An 18,067-nucleotide genomic window follows, 5' to 3' on the forward strand; every position below is an offset into this window, starting at 1 on the left:
ATATATTCTAAAATTTCATATTATTTTCTTTTTACATTCAGCAGTTGACTTTTTATGTCAAGTTTTGGTTACTCTACTATGACAGCTACAACATTTATTGGTTCGCAACGTTTTTAACATGAATTCTTATATATCTTATCAATCAATAAGAGTTTATACTAAAATTTCAAATTTTAATAAAAATTGAGTTAAAATAATATATATTTATTATTTTTTTATCCAGTCCCCATTAAATTTATTTTCAATTATCTTTCTCAAATATATTTTTTTTCTACATAAATTGACTACATTCAATTAACATAGCACTATAAATTATATTATAATAAAAATATAAACATTGTAAAAAAAAATTAAATAATTACGATATATTTATAGTTATTTCATTTTTATTATTTAATGTATTTTTCTTTATAATGAAACTTATTCGAAAGTTGACTCAATATTAATGCATTTTTATAATTATTTGAAACATTTCGTTGATATTATTTGTCCATAACTCATCATACTAAACAATCGCAATTGAAATTTAATTACATATATATGTGTCACTTTTATTAATGTTACATATTTATTAGAACTCTTATATTTTACGTTTTATTTAAATACGGTTTTAAATAAATTTAATTATTATTATTATTATTATTTTCATTATTATTATTATTATTATTATTATTATTATTTTATTAATAATAACAATTTTAATGATAAATGTAATTATTATAGTATAAAAACTAATTAAATTACATTATATCATGGAAGACCCTTTTTTCCACCGTCCATCTTACGGTTTAAAATAAATTTAATTATTATTATTATTATTTTCATTATTATTATTATTATTATTATTATTTTATTAATAATAACAATTTTAATGATAAATGTAATTATTATAGTATAAAAACTAATTAAATTACATTATATCATGAAAGACCCTTTTCTCCACCGTCCATCTAACGGTTTTAAATAAATTTAATTATTATTATTATTATTATTTTCATTATTATTATTATTATTATTATTATTATTATTATTATTATTATTATTATTATTATTATTATTATTATTATTATTATATTTACAAAACTTTAAATGACTTGGTAAACATTATTTTTTGTCATATTTTACCATTTAATTTGATTTTTATTTATTAATTTTTTTTTTGTTAGTAATCAAATAATTTATCATCAATACATTCATTTTTTTAAATTATTTCTCCGTTGATTATATTTCTTAATATTGTGTCTGTTCAAAAATTTTCTTTATTATAAAAGTAATGTTTTTATGGTATATCCATTATGCATAAGTTAATTATTTTAATCTTTTTACTAATGATTTGCTTTGGTCTTGCTTATCAATATAAAACAAGTTAAAACTTATTCTTCAATAACTTTTAAACTTTGTACCAGATTATTAAAATACTAAAATGTATAAATCCAGTTTCTTACGTAGATAAATCAAAGACCTACAAGTTCTCTTATCAGTTTAACTTTGTTTTTCCAATCTTCAATTTCAGTTATTTTTTTTTTTTTTTTTTTTTTAGAGCTAAATCACTAACAAAATTTTTATTCTTTTATTATTAGAAACAATTTTTTATATGTTTTTACATTTCATTAAAAAAAATAAATCAAATTTTATAGTCTCAACTACTTTGTAAACTTATTCCATAACATATGTCTTATAATAATAATCATATATTACAATTTATTTTTATTAATTAGTTGATTTTTCAATCAAACTATTTTGATCATAATCATTCCTTTATCGCTGATATTTTTATTTTCCCCAGATAGTGTGGATGCTAAGAAAATTTTCTTTAATATAAAAATTTCATTTTATATTCACAAATTTTTTTACTTCGTAGAATGCGGTAACACTTGTGTTGTATTTCGATTGTAGTTAGCTTCGGCTAAAAATCAATAACTTAAACTAATTTATAATAATACTCCATTGTCGATAGACTACTTACCTATGTCTCAAGCAATATTTTTTAACTTTAATAAACTTATACAATGTGCTTTTTTTTTTTAAATACATTTATTATACTTTTTTTCGACTACAAAACATTTTTATTTCTTTTTTTTTTTTTTTTTTTTTTTTTTTATTTTTCAAACTAAATACACAATTCCTATAAAATATTCTTATTTATTCATATTTGATTATTTTTTACTTAAATTAGTCATTGTTAAATATTTCAAATATAAAAATCACTTATGAATATTAATTTTAATCACAAACTTTATTCTTATTTCATATACATACAATGATGTCTGAGATACAATTTAGTCCATAAATTCTATAATATATACTAATTTCGTTATATTTACTATTAAATTTTGAAGAGTGATGAAATGTATAATTCAATAGTCGAAATTTTATTATTTTATATATTTTTTATTAAAATTACATATACTAGCAATTATAAAAGCCATAAAATTGATTTGATTTGATTTATTTATTTTATTTTTTATTTAATTTTATCAATGTTCTACTAACGAAATATACCTTTTGAATAAAAAAATATTCTATTTTCACAAATTCATATTATAACATACAAACTAATTATTATTATTTAATAAAAATTATATAATACATATAATTTTAGAGTTTTTTTTTATTTAATAACAATTGTATTCACTTTACATTGTCATTTTTTAATACAATAATTTGAAATAAATTGAAATTTTTGTTTTTTTTTTATAATATTCAACTATCAAAATTTTAATGGGTATCATATAATTTCATACTGGTGTATATACTTTATTATTTAACCATTACATATTCTGTTGCTATCCGTTGTCATTTTATTGGAGACTCATGTAACTTTGCTATAGCAGTTAAAACATATTAACAGAGAGTAATATTTCAGGAAATATTGCACGACTCGTGCTTTAAGATCGAAAAATTTTTTTCGCCTCACTTCGGCGACTATTTCACCGTTATTATACCCTTGTTAGTTCACGGAATGAAGATATTTTGCATACTACTTTAAAGATAATTTTTTAACTTTTCTGATGAATAAAAGTTTATACTGAACATTTACATCTCAGTACAATTTTACTTGCGATATTACATACTAATTTCTTTTCTATCGAGTTTGCATTTAAACTATTTACAATAATAGTATTTAAATATTTTTTTTACACAATCCTAAATTTAATTTATAATTTTTTTTTCATTATTATTAATTATGTTCAATTAGTTTTATAGCTTTAATTATATCTTAATACTTATAAACATTATAAATTAAAGTTATTTTAATCAAATTTTTGTAAAGCGATTTTATAGTATTAGAAATTGAATACATATAATATGTGGATTTTTCTTTTATTTCCCGCATGAAAATAACATATATTTTGATTATATATAACAAAATATACCGTAAATATATAATTTTATAAAACGGCAAAAATGTATGTATAATAAAATATAATATTTGTATAAATTCAAAGTTATACTTTGATTTATAATTTAAATTATAAACAAATATATACATATTTTCATAATATGTAATATAATTATAAAATATAATTTTTAACTTATAAAATTCATTATAAATTTACATATATTGGAATGATATATAATAGAATATATTTTTTTATATAATTGACGTTGAAGAATCTCAAGATATTGAATTGTATATTGTATTATATAATACATTATATATCTAAAAATATAAAATAAAATATGAAAAATAAAGACTTTCAGTTTGACGATGATTGTGAGTATTCCTGATTAAAAAAAATGATTAAAAAGTATTTAAAATGATTTGTTTTTTGATCATTTTAAATACTTTTTAATCCTTCAAATCATTTCTAATCCTGTCTCTTATGGACATTTAACGTGTGAAATTATTTTTAATCATTTTTTTTAATCAGGGATCAATGAGAATATATTTTATTCGAGTAAATTAAGTATGTAGATCGAACTTGAAAGAAAGTTTGTAGAGAGAGTCGTTATGACTATAAATTTTCATTTATATGATTAATTTTTAATATAAAAAAATAATTACTCAAAATAAAATAAGTTTTAGAGGATACCGAAAGAGCATTCATGGAACTGAAAATTTTTCGAAGCACAAAAGTGTCATGTATATCTTTTAACATATACAAGCTTATATACGAGCATTATATATTATATTATACTGTTAATAATATAATTTGAATTATAAAATCATAATATATATAAACCTATAAATTAATACTATATAATGACATATATTTTTTTTATATAATCTAATATTATATGGAGTTTTTATAATGATAATATATGCCAAAATATAAAATTATATATTATATTGATATAATTTTAAAATATAAAATTTTATATTGAAAACGGCAAAAAAGTAGTTATTTTTAAATATATAATTATTTATATTCTAAATTATACTATAATATAACAAATATTATATTATCTGATATAATTTCAGAGTATAAGTTTTTTTCATGCGGGTTGCTTTAGTTATAAAATAGTGTATAGATTCTTTTATTATTTATTACATTTCATTAAAATAAAATTTATATAGAGTAATAATTTAAGACTAATTTGTGTGTTCAATTATTATAAATATTATTTTTTTTTTCTTGTAATATAATTTAAATTGTTAAAAGAAACGATTTAATACGATTTGAAAAAACAAACTTTTAAATACTTTTTAATAATTTTGAATACTCTTGAATCGCCCGTCTTACAGACATTTAACATTGCAAATCGTTTCGAATCATTTCTTTTAATCAGGGTCATTAACTCCATATATGTTGTTGAAAATTTGTTTTCTATTTTATACTTTAAACATTCAAAAAGAATTATAAACATTTTAACTATTAATTGTTCTATTTCGTAATTATAGACCATATCGTAATTATAATATTAGATTACAAATATAACTGTTGCTTTTTTAATTTTAAATATTTTTTTTTTTTAATTATTTATTTGAACTTTTATATCGTACGTTTTATTAAATAATAATCCTTCAAATGAAATTGTAAATTACATTTTGACTTAGGTTGTACTTGGAGTGTAGTTTGCTTCAGCTCAACTTTCAATAAATCCAATTGATATTTATAGTACTCTAATATTAATGAACTACTGACTTTTATCTCAAATAATATCCTTTAATTTTCATAAATGCATAATTGCACTATGTACTTGTTTGTCAACAATACATTCTATTAATCTTTTTTCGAATAAAAAATAAATTGTGTATCAAAATAAATTACAACTTTTTTATTATTAAACATTGTTCATGTATCCAAATGTTATCATATTTCAATTTTTTTTTTTTTATTTACATGGATACTACTTTTATGAAATTTTAATCTCATTAATTTTTTCTGTACTCATCTTGAATATTCATAAGTTAACGGGGTTAACGGCAAAAGCCAACTTATTGATATATAAAGTATTCTATCGACAGTTCACTTTAAGGGGTTACGTTCGATTGAGCGCTGCGAAAAGTGTGTATTTTTAATGAAATTATTTAAAAGATAATTAAATGAAAAAAAAAAATAAAAAAAAAAAAGGATTTGGAAAATCCAAAAGTGCACGTTTCGAACACTCATGTTATGTTTCGAAAAATTAAATTTCAAAAAAGGATGAATCACCCGGGTTTTTTTCATAACAATTTCCATGGTAAATATACGGTAATAAAAGTCAATGAAAAAAGGAAGAGAAGGAGAACATTCGTAATAAAAATGACTGCAGTGTGTGTTTGTTTACATGTAATTTTGCCGGTTTTAACAGTAATGATTTATTATAAAAAGACGAGAAGGACTACAGTAGTGATTTTCAAAAAGGACCATCTCTGCATAATTCTAAAGATTGTGAAAAAAAAATAAGTCGTTTCGTCAAGTCGAGATATCCGTATTATGACCTTTTTTTGAACCACAGACTAACACACGTCCACGAGACATTTTTTTTATTGAACTTTTTATATATTAATACGTATCGGACAACTTAAAAAAAACTATCAGGCTTATTCATTAGTGTTCCCCCTTTATATTGATGTGCTTTTTATAACATATAAGTATGTGATATAAAAATAATATATACAGTTTAGTGTGAGGAAATCGCGTGACCTTGACAAGTCGGTTATAAAGCACAACCTATCCGCTTTGTATTCGAGGCGTACAATAAAAAATTTCAATACTACACCCTATCAAAAAAATCTATGTAGGATTACATGGGAACCTTTAGGAATTCATATAGAAAAGTATGAATTTATGTAAGAATATCCATAGGAATTAATAGTACTATAGGAATGTATGTATTAATATAAAAATCCATGTTGGAAACCATGAGTGCCGGGATTCCCGTATGGAAAAAACATAGGAAATCGCAGGTACCTGAATTTCTGTATAGGAACTTGGTTACATGCATTTCTTTGTGGGAAATTCATATAGAAATCTGGGTTTCTATATAAGTAATTTCTATAGAATCCGGGGGTATCTGGGTTTCTATGTATAGATCGTCTATTGATGCGCGTATATGAATCTATGCAGTATTCCTATAAGAAACCACATAAGAATCCATCCGAAAACGGCATGTAGGAACCCACATAAGAATCCAGGCTGGATTCTCATATAGATTTTTTTGATAGGATACACTTTTAGTGAAGTTTAAATTATAGTAAGAAAAAAATATTAAAGAAATGTTTTGTTTTTAAACACAAAATATTCTTGTAAAATAAAGTTGTAATTATCGTATGACAAAGGATTGAAAAGAAAAAAAAAATACACAATTTATGATGTTTTTAAACTTTAGTGTAAAGTTTTTAAGCAAAAAATGTATCCTTAATCATTTATAAATAATTGTGTAATTTAAAAATTTTAGAAACCCCTCTCATCACATGATAGATATAACAATTATCTAAAAAAAAAAAAAAAAAAAAAAAACATTTTGCCCTTCTCTTAAAACATAGTTTTGAGGTAAACGGGTTTGAAGTTTAAGATTAACGTGCCAGTTAAGGCTGGCCTGTACCTAACGAAATCCCGAATTTAAGAATTCTAATTATTTATTAAATAATTATCATAACAGCAATTTTCTTAGCTTCTGACTAAAAGCAGAAGACGAAAATCTCGGAAAATTTTCATCATCCAAGTCCCATAAATATTCAAAAAGTAATTATAATTTTTAAATTCGAGATTTCGTTAGGTACGACCGAGCCTTGTTGGCTTTAGAATACGGCAGTAACTTGAAGTTAACTTGTGGATAAAGTGGCTATCAGGGAACTTTTTACTAGAAAAAAAAAAAGTCGATAATATTCATTCTTACCATTTCAGAAGGTAAGCAAATTTATACTTATAAACGTCTATAATTTGACGGTAAAGAAATACTTTACAATTTTCAAGTCAAATTAACAATCAACTAATGAAAAAATTTACCTGAAAATTGACAAAACATTTTTTCTCTTCAACTTTTAAAGTGAATTTGCATAATAATTCAGGTAGTAAATTTACGTCAAATTGTATAGCGAGTTGTATATAAATTGTCGTTAAAAAACGGAAAAGTCCGAAGTTGACGGACGTTTGACGAAAAATTCAAGGAAACTTTTGTAAGTCAACTTTTGTTAAAGCAAACTGTGCTATTAGGAATCAATTGAAACTTTTTTTTACCTACCCAAATTCCGACCCTATTTCGGTCGGAATTTGTGCTATGTAATTTTTCGCTTGACATTTGTCTGTTTTGCGTTCATTTGAATAAAAATAAATATATTTAATTAAATTTATTAAGGAAACATAAAATTTAAGAAAGATCTAACATGGAACAAATTCTTTTTTAGAATTTTCAAGTCACTCCTTATGAGACACCATCTGTCTATCTATCTCACGCAGTCTCAATATTTTGGAACGGCTTCCACATACAGGAGCAGAGGAATATATCATTTAGTACATAGAACACCCAGAGTAGGAGCAAAAACCGAAAACACCCGAAGTACACTCTCTTGCTGGGACAATTTTAGTTTGATTGCTCAATCGTTCACACGTACACAATTTTAAATCTGTTGCTTGCATAAATAAAATTGAATAATATTGAGTTATTATCAATTTTTATAGATTTTATATATATATATATATATAATAATAATAATATAAATTTAAATTTCTACACTTGTCTGTGACGTGATAACCTAAAAAGTACTCGAATTATTTATTATTCCATCAACTATTCCAAGTAAGTTCATTTATATTTTATAATTAATGTTGACTAATTAATAGTATTAATTCTTAATAACTGTAACTGGAAGAATACAAACATTTTGTAACTATAAAAACTGTTTGTAGAATGATTAATTCATCGGATCCACGGCGTCCTGACAAAGAAATTCGATACAAACCATCAGTAGTAAATAGCCAGGTTCAACCAGGTGATGATTTAACACCAGATTACATGAATATTTTAGGAATGATATTCAGTATGTGCGGACTTATGATGAGACTAAAATGGTGTGCATGGGTTGCATTGTATTGTTCTTGCATCAGTTTTGCAAATTCACGAGTTAGTGATGATACTAAACAAATTTTAAGCAGTTTTATGTTATCTATATCCGCTGTAGTGATGTCATATTTACAAAATCCACAACCTATGACACCACCATGGTCTTCTGTAATCCAATGAAATTATTATTATTATTATGTATGGAAATTAATTTGATCAAATTAGAAGCAGTCAGTGTTTTGATGAAGGAAAAGTTTAAAGAATAAATTTTGTAAATAAAGTTTTTCAATAATTTTTTATTTTATAAATTATTTATTACCTTTATAAATTATTTTAAATATAATTTTTAAAAATTATAATTTTAAATCTTATAATTATCACATTCAACAAAATTATTATTCTTTTTATAAACTTGATATTTGTCTTTGAAATTTAAAAACTGTATACTAAAATTATTTATATCATTTTTATAATTTATAATGCAATCATTCTCTATATACAATCTATTTATTTTTTTTTTAACTAGCAGAGCATTAATAAAAAATGTAAAAAGTGTCGACTAGAATATTAATTTTTTTTATTTTATTTTTTTCAAATCAATAATTAATCTTTGTAACTCTTTTATGCCATTATCATTTATGGAATTTGATGTTAACATCTGAAGGCAATTCGTTGGATTTAAAATCTTAACTCTCGATCAAATTACAACTGCATAGAAAAAAACCTTGTGTATCTGTGTTAAAAACGGTCCATGTTAAATATTTTGTGTTAAATCAACACTTCACTGTGTTACTTAAAAAATTTAAATCGATCTATTACTTAACACTTTGAAAGTGTTACTTAGTTCAAAAATCCAAATTATTATATAGTATAATTAAAAAATAGTTTATGTTGAAAACTCAATCGATAATCACAGAAAAATTACGATAAAAAATGAAAGTGAAATCGACATTTTATAAATGCCAGTTTAACTTAAAAATGTTAATTATCAAGGAATAAAATTTAGCATTTACTTAAATCTGGAATGTTTATCATACTAATCAAATATTATATTACACACCTAGCGCAGTACAGTAAGGAATGTCTCAGATCTCAACAAACATGCGACCTGAGGCTTTTTTATTTACTGCCCTAGGTGTGTAATATACTAGTTATAATTTCGAATTATTCTATGTAATATCAAAATTGTGTTTTCACTAAATAAAAATACGTTTTTTTTTTTTTTTTTTTTTTTTTTTTTTTTTTTTTTTTTGAAGACATAAGTTGATTGACTTTTAACAACTGTTATGAAATATTACGAGATTTTTTTTAAATTTCAACTCTAATAAAAACTTTGTTTACTGTCAAAAGATAGTTCAATGGTGAGTAACAATTGTTATCACTTTGATAATCTCAAATTAAAATTATTTATATTTAATGAATATCCATGGTATGAAAATAAAATGTAAAAGTTATCATTTTTTAACTTTCCGCTACGAAAATTGAAAATTTTCACAAAAAAGGGAAGGTACTGGTTTCAGTCCGATTGTCAAAAACCGAGTTTTGAACGGATCTCGACGTTTTCAGGTCCTAGAAAGCTATCCTATTCTCATGAGGATGTCCGAGTGTATGTATGTGTATATGTACGTAGGTATGTAAATATTCTCTAACTTTTGACGGGATGAACGGACTTGGTTCTTTGAGATGGCATTCGAAACGGCTTATCAATTCTTAGATGCTGTGAGAAATTGAGCTTGATCGGTACAGTGCGTTCAAGTTATTCCAATAATAAAATTTTTTGAAACTTTTTTTTTGGATAGCTTTTAGTATACTTTATGGATTGATTTCAAAATCTAATTAGCTTTAAAACTCTATAAGCCGCATCGAGTACCCTCTCAAACATCAAAATTGGATTAATTGTTCGAGAGTTATCGTTAACGAACGAATTTCGAGAAAGTATTTTTTTCTAATAAACTCAAAAATTGCAAAACTGATTGATTCTAAAAAATTTTTACTGTCAGAGACTGAAAATCTGTTGATTAGTTAGAAAGATATCGGCGATGAAAAACTAAAAAAATATAAATTTACTTTATTTATTCTGGATTACTCATATTGTCATACTTTAATTCAACATATGTTCCATATATAACTTTATACCGGTCCTTTATCTTCATAGTTTTAGATGATCGTTACATTATTAATTGCAATCGGTCTGTTAGTTTAAATAATATAATCAACAAAAATTTTAAAAAATCACTATTTCTGACATTTTTTTCCGGATATTCCATATATTGACGTATTGGTTTGGTTGAAAGCTCATGTAAATCTCCATCTTGATCATTTCTATTAATTTCTGTTCAAAAACATTGAATCCATCAAGCATAATCGTAAGAAAGTATATAAAAAACGATCCTTATTGACTATTTTTAATTTCTCGAATTCTCGGAGATTAATACGAAACGTCATTTTTTCGAGCTCCGTGAGCTTAAAAACAGTGGGAAGTTTCGGGCCGGCCCGCAGGATCAATCGGTTTCCTGATGATTTCATGTCGCCACGGACGTTTAAAAAGTGTTGAATTAACTTGTCGTCTTATTCAAATTTTGCGTTGGAATTTTGTGGTTAAATTCAACACAAATAGTATGTGTTATAAAATAACACAAATATTGTGTGGACTGTTTCTAACACACCGATTACATTTATTTTAACACAATATTTTTTACTATGTGTATTAATAAAGAAAGTATTTTATAGAACGAATCAAACAATTTTTTCGTTCGATGTACAATAGGCCTAAATATTATTTAATATATAATTATAACAGCTAAGTATTAATTATTGGCACATCATTAAAAAAATATTGAAATTAAATAATATATAAAAAAAATTATTTATTTAACATTCTGAGAAATGATATCATAAAATAAAAAAAAAATCAATAATAGATAAACAAAGCCACAGGGACAAAAGTATAAATATTGGCGTAAAATGGACGGCGGAGTCGCCAGGTTCATCTAAAGGTCACAAGAGTCCTGGTTTTCACTCTTGTAATCTTAGTTCTTTGTAAAAAGAGCTGAGCTGTTATTAAGAAAATTAAGTGAAAATTATGGTCCCATGGCATTTTAAATTTTGTGCATTGCTAAAAATTTAAACACTACTTTCGCCTCGGCCGACTAACGTGATAGGATATACATATTTTTTTCTTTTAGCACTAGAAAACGGTGATGTATGTTGTACATGACTTGGAGTTGGTGATAAACCACGAAGTAGTGGAAGTGATGTATCAACAGAAGTTCCACCAACTGTATCAAATGGTTTCCTCCATTCAGCATTGATATTTGTAGCTGGTGTCATAAGTCTTTTACATTCTGGAGAGCTTTTCACACTTAGGAATACATCATTATTGCTATCACGTTGACCCAGTGATCCCTTAAAGAAAAAAAGTATATATTATTTCTTTTGAAAAAGATCAAACGTTTGTGATTTTGTATTACCAAATGCCATAAGAAAACATTCTAGCAAAAGGTACAGTTGAGAAGATATAATAGCGTTAAAATTGTTTGTTTTATAATCGACGCAATTTTCATTTGAAAGTATAAAAACCTTTGGAAAATCCAAAAGTGCGCGCTTCATAGGCGTTCGACCCAATTTTTACAAAAGTTTATTTAATTACTTTATCATAAAAATGCTAGAGTGATTGCACTGTATAGTATATCCCGTGAGAAAAAAAAGGACACAAACAAAACTGGGTTTTATGTTGTGGGATTGTAGGTTTTAAGTTTTTATTAATTATAACTAAATAACAAAAGTTTAGGCAGTGAATTTCAATAGGGTTCTTTATATTACCACGATCAAGATATTAAAAAAAGAATCGTGTTAACTAATGGTATCTTTTCAAAGTTAATGAGTTTACAAAGTTTCATCCAATGAATTTATTTGAAACTAAGTCAGAATTAAAACTTAAAAAATTGTCTACACGATGGTATATACACGCGCTATGAGACGTGTAAAAAAAAACTTACATAATTTAAACTATTTTTCTTACAAAAAAACACAGGAAAAATTAATTTAATAGTAAAAATCACAGTTTCAAATAAAAATTTTATTAGATATGATTCTCAGTGATTTCTTAGCTTAATAACTTAGTAAAAGTTAAAAATTTTATTTGAAACAAGTCGTATGAAATATTTTCTTCTTATACCCTAGTAGCAATGATATTGTGCAAGTTGCTTGAGCAGAGTACTTGACCGAATACTTGATGCAAAAGATATCAAATCTTGTTCAAAAATAGTAGTTCAGGGTTTTTGATGAAAAATTGAAATAAATTTGAACAAGTAATCTCGTGCACAGTATTCAGCAATACTTGTCAAACTCTGGTTAAATATAATACAGTGTTGCGCAAGGATCTTGAGCAAGAATTGCTCCAAAAATGAAACAGAGCCTACGTTGACTCCCTTTCTCTCTTTTAACACAGAACATCGAGAAGTATATTATGGTATCTTTAACACGATTTATTCAAAGTATTATTTCACGCCGCCAACATCAAGCAGAAACATCCTTAGTCACAATATTGAGCGATGCTTGCGCAAGAGTTGTTCATAATACTGTCAACATGATGGTATACAATATTGACTGAAATTTTGTACAAGAGACTCGAAACAGATTTCCTGCGTCAGAATTTACCAACTACTTCTCCAAATTTGACTGAAAAAAATTGCACCCTAGAGCTTCCCTCTTTTAACTTTATATGCTATACTTTTCACAGTTCTGTAAAAAAAAGAGGAGTAAACTTATGCTTTGTTTCATTGCTGGAGCAATTCTTGAGCAAATTTTATTACAATTCTTCATAAAAAACTTTGAACGAATATTCTTGAACAAGATTTTATATCTCTTGCTTTAAGTATTTCATCAAATACTCTTCTTGCATGATATCATTGTTACTAAGGATCAAGTGTGTTTTACTTTGGCAAAATCATTGTTTCAGTAAAATTAATTCATTTTTCTAAATTTATACGTAGAAAATGAACGGATTATTATAATTTTCCAAACAATTTTATGTAGAAATAAAAGAAACTTTATTTAGCATTATTTACCCTGACTTCGTATAAATCTACACTCGATTCGTTTGTACCATTATCTTCATTGGAAAAATCTATTTGTACAGGATAAGTATTGCGAATAATACAAGTTGAATGAATTGATGAAGGAGTAGAATTGTCAGAGAGATCATCTCTACAACAAGCAGCTGTACATACAGTATGTTCTCTGTAAATAAAATTGAAAATTATAATTATCATTACTATATTATATGCAATATCAAGTAACGCTAGCTTTTGTATATTACACATCAAGGGAGGAAAATAGGACATTCCAACTCGCGTGTCTACCTAAGCCAGAGGCGAGGATGGCAAACACGTGGATTGGGACGTCCTACCTTCCTTCGTGGTGTGTATACAAATTTTCACCAAATCTGCATTTGAAAAGTTTAAATATTGGTTCCTGTTTGTGGGAAGAATGACGAATGCGCTAATTTTTATCATTTGTTTTCTCAATAAGGAAAAGAATGACTTTCTTCCCTCTAAACAAGGCAGGAATATAAACTTTCGGTCCGGGTATGGTGAAAAAATTATTTCCATTGTTTAATTTAGAAGGATTCTCTAAATATACCAATTTTATTAATAATTTACTTAAAAATAATAAATAATAAAATAAAGTTCGGGAAGTCAAAAAATGCACACAGTAAACGCTTATATTGTAAAAAAAATATCAATCAGGATTAATAAAATAACTGGGCTTTCAGGAATTTTGAAAACTTTGTAAAAAATACGTTTTAGAAAATGAAATGATCTACAAAAAAGGTCCTATAACATTTTAAGATAAGTCTGATAGTTTTGCCGGAAAAGTTAAATAATACTAAAATTTTCTATGAATCCAACTTTGACCTTGAATAACTTTTGAAAAATTAAATTTATCAAAAAATGAGAGACCTTTTTATTATAGAGCGTTTAAGTTCCAACAAAAATACCCGGTGATTTTTCCGATACACTGATTCCCTGGTGGGTGATAATCTGATAATATTCCAAACTTTAAAAAAACTTTTTCCTATGTTATTTAAATGAGAAATCAAAAACTGCGATGAGGCGGTTGTTAATATTAATATTAAGAGCTCAAACTTTATCATTATTTTTTTTTCGTCATCTCGAACAATATTTTCCGTATAATTTTTGAAAAAAAAAAAAAAAAAAAAAAAAAAAAAAAAAAATAGTCGATTTTTTTTTAATTAGTCTAATATATGTATATATATTAGACTCGAGTAGGTTAAAAAATACTATTGGTTCAAAAGTTTATAAATATATAGCTTCGAACCAATAGTATTTTTTTAACCTACTCGACGATCCCACCAAGAGGGCGGCAAATTCAATGGATAGATTCTTATGAAATCTACTAAAATGAATTGTACTGATAGCATTAGAATCACGTTTGATAGAAATTTTTGAACAATATCAAATTAAAATTTAAGTTTCATGAGAAATAGTATATTACATACCTAGGCCAGTAAAATAAGAAAAGTCTCAGAGCACATGTAATTGTTGGCCGAGGCGAAGCCGAGGCTGACAAACATGTGGTCTGAGGCTTTCTTTTTTACTGGCCAAGGTGCGTATACTATTTTTCTGCTCGACGAAGCCGGAAAGTTGCAACTTCGTTTAGGGCAGCGGCCCGAAAGTTGCCACTTTCCGGCCGGAGGGCAGAAAACTAAATTTAAAATATTTAGTCATCGACGATTCCAGTTTCGACAAGGAAAATTCTGCATTGACAATATATCAGCATTATCAACTGATATTTCTAAAGCTGTTGCTGAAAAGATCGAAGAAACATAAGACAACGTTACGAGGTTTATCCGATAGCATTTCATAAAATTTATAAAGGCCTTACAGGATAAAAACTTTTCGTGGTTTTAGAATTTTTAATTTCCTGACTATATTAATGTTATCACTTGAAGTTTTCAGAGTTTAAACTTGTTTATAGTACCATGGAATACAAATGCTTTCTATTCCTCGAATTGTTCAAATTTCTCATAAATTATATTAGATTTATATAATAAAATTACATACCTTCTCAAGATTACGGAATCCCGTCGCCGTGGAACTGGAGGTGGTGGTAGTCCTCCGAGACGTTGACTTTTCGCTGTTTCATAACTAGCTTCACTATTACCACTGCTGCTATTGCTACCAGTAATCTCATCGCATAATCCATAATTTTTAGCTGCAAGCATTGCAAAATGAATATTACTTTTAAGATCATCTGCAGCTGTCGATAAGTTCCCAGATATTTTTGGTGTACGTCTAATTGGTCTAGTTGGTGGTAATGGTGACGGCGAGTTGCTCGCCTCGGACAAAGTTTCAGGCGTGGCTAGAGGCGCGATTCTCTGAGTGTATTCCCAATTAAGTGGATGGTTAAAGCTGAGAAAAGATAAAAAATATTTATAAAATATAGTCTTCATTAATTACTTATCGGGTATATTAAATAATAATAACTACAAGGGTCGTGGACAAAATCGAAACAATGAAAAAATGTGACAAAGTAAATATGACGTTACTTAAATTATAATCACAAAAGCGAAAATTTTTTTTTCCTACCAATTAATAATTTGAGAAGGTGATTAGCATGTTTAAACTTCTAAGAGCTGCCATAATAAAACCGGTTTCAAAATTTATATTGATATAAAAAAAATAAAGTAAAATTAGTACATTAGATAACCAAGGATTTAAAACCATCGCATATGTATTCCAGAGTTTTTTTATTTTCTTACAATTTATGGTCGTCGTGCCTGGGTGTAGTTATCAACTCGCTTGCTAGGCTGACGTACTCCCAAGGCACTCCCCTGGAATCGACGCTTAATTCGCGTCCAGCCTGGGGCAATTCCATTGGACTTTGAAGTGATGTAAAACTAGTTTCGAGGCACAACCGGTGTGGCGGAGTGCCAATTGTTAATGAACGTGATTTGCATGGACTTTTTGGCAGCAGGGCCCGCATTTCTTGTTCTACTTCCATTTCTTGAATCTCATTCGGATAACGAATCTCTGAAACCTCTGCTGAAGACGTGTGACCTGATGTCAAACGTTGTGGTTTTGCTGGTCCCAGAGTTGTTACAACCTGATCGTCATGCGTCGTTTCAGTATTATAACAAACATCTAATCAAGAGAATGGCTCGTACGTCCATAATTTTCATTATTTCGAGTTCTGATTCCTACACCTAGTCACTCGACTAATAACTATTGCTTTTACTCAACTGATACACCTTCGTGGTTCAAAATCGCTATGTTTATACTTTTTCATGCATTTTGACGTACAATAGGGATGCAAAACTATCGAGTATAGTTTTTTTTAGGCGAGTACAGTAACTCATTTTAATATACATGCAAGATGATATTCAATTAACATGCTAATTTTTTTTTGTACTTTCAATAAAATTAAAAAAATCGACAAATTAAAAAGATGGACTAAGTACTAATTATTTTTATGATTATAATTAATTAACAATCTATAGATGATATAAAGATAAGTATTATGAATTACATGTAATAATTCAAATAATGAAAAATATTGATATTTTATGGTGAATTGATATTTTCTACATCAAGTTTAGTGCTAATGTTTACGTATTTAAGTGTTATGAATCACGACAAAGTGCAACGATAATATTTAAATATTAGATAAAGTATTAATCGAGACCAGTGAATTAAGATTCTGATAAATACAATCGATGATTAAATAGTAGTATATATTGAAAAACGTACGGGAAAAAATTATTTAGATTTATAGTAGATTTTATTCGTTACATTTTGGAGATCAATATAGATTTCAAAATAATTACGTAAAGATAATATGTACATTTCGTTCATCAGATCTGAGTTGAGTCATGTAGATCACTAGATCTGAGGTAAAAACACCAATTATTGATACTATGAGAAATATGGTTGAGATTTTAATTTTTTTTATCATAGTTAGAGTTGATATCATGATATCAAACAAAAAATATTGATATAATTATAAATATAGAAAGGAATAGAAAGTTAGCTATAAAAACTAGGGTGGTCCGTCTTAACGAAATTGTTAAGAAATTAATGGTTTACCCATATAGCCATCTTATAGCAATCTTACCCAATCCTGTGGTCACTAATACACTAGTTGTCCACGTCTTTATATAACTATGGATCTTGCTTCAGAAACTGATACAAAATTTTAAATTGCAAGACGTAAAAAAAACTTGTGTTATGTTTTACTTGAAGAATTGTGTAAGAATATTGAAGATATCTTGCTCAAGGTGAATTGGTATAGTGACTTGAGCTCATCTTGCACCAGAAATTATTTTCATATACTAACGCATATCTTGCGTCAGATCTGCTCAAGAAGTGCCACATTACACTATCTATCTCACTTCTGTTACTGTCATTTCATACCCTCCATTGGCATACGATACAGGATTCTGCCCGGGTCAGAAAAATGATTTGATTTTGACTTTTTTAACTTGATTTTGACTGCTATAATTTTTTTGACTTGCATTTAAGTAAATTAACTTGATTTTGGCTACACTTATTTTTTTTAACTTTGATATGACTTTTTAACTTAAAAATTTAAGTTAACTAAGTCAAATTAA

The 18,067-nt window shown here is 26.2% G+C and overlaps 2 protein-coding genes across 6 annotated transcripts in view; one reads left to right on the top strand and one right to left on the bottom strand.

The window, feature by feature from the left end:
• Positions 1-7,653: 7,653 nt before the first annotated feature.
• On the top strand, positions 7,654-8,723 carry LOC130671395 (protein Asterix). The gene is made up of 2 exons (XM_057475268.1): positions 7,654-8,169; positions 8,280-8,723. Exon 2 carries the CDS (start codon positions 8,281-8,283, stop codon positions 8,611-8,613), a length of 333 nt encoding a protein of 110 aa, XP_057331251.1. The 5' UTR covers positions 7,654-8,169; position 8,280; the 3' UTR covers positions 8,614-8,723.
• Positions 8,724-8,819: 96 nt separating this feature from the next.
• The window catches only part of LOC130671390 (diacylglycerol lipase-alpha), a 42,261-nt gene continuing 33,013 nt past the window's right edge, over positions 8,820-18,067 (bottom strand). For 2 of the 5 annotated variants that reach the window (XM_057475257.1, XM_057475258.1), the window contains exons 13-16: positions 16,220-16,563; positions 15,522-15,869; positions 13,503-13,674; positions 8,820-11,838 (exon numbers count right to left, since the gene is read on the bottom strand). In XM_057475257.1, the coding sequence (XP_057331240.1) occupies positions 11,557-11,838; positions 13,503-13,674; positions 15,522-15,869; positions 16,220-16,563 (1,146 nt within the window). In that variant the 3' untranslated portion in view covers positions 8,820-11,556. Of the gene's footprint in view, positions 11,839-13,502; positions 13,675-15,521; positions 15,870-16,219; positions 16,564-18,067 lie in introns of those variants that run through there. The other 3 variants (XM_057475259.1, XM_057475263.1, XM_057475260.1) reach the window with 3 other exon arrangements.

Source organism: Microplitis mediator, chromosome 7, assembly GCF_029852145.1.
Source record: "Microplitis mediator isolate UGA2020A chromosome 7, iyMicMedi2.1, whole genome shotgun sequence".
Classification (NCBI taxonomy): domain Eukaryota; kingdom Metazoa; phylum Arthropoda; class Insecta; order Hymenoptera; family Braconidae; genus Microplitis; species Microplitis mediator.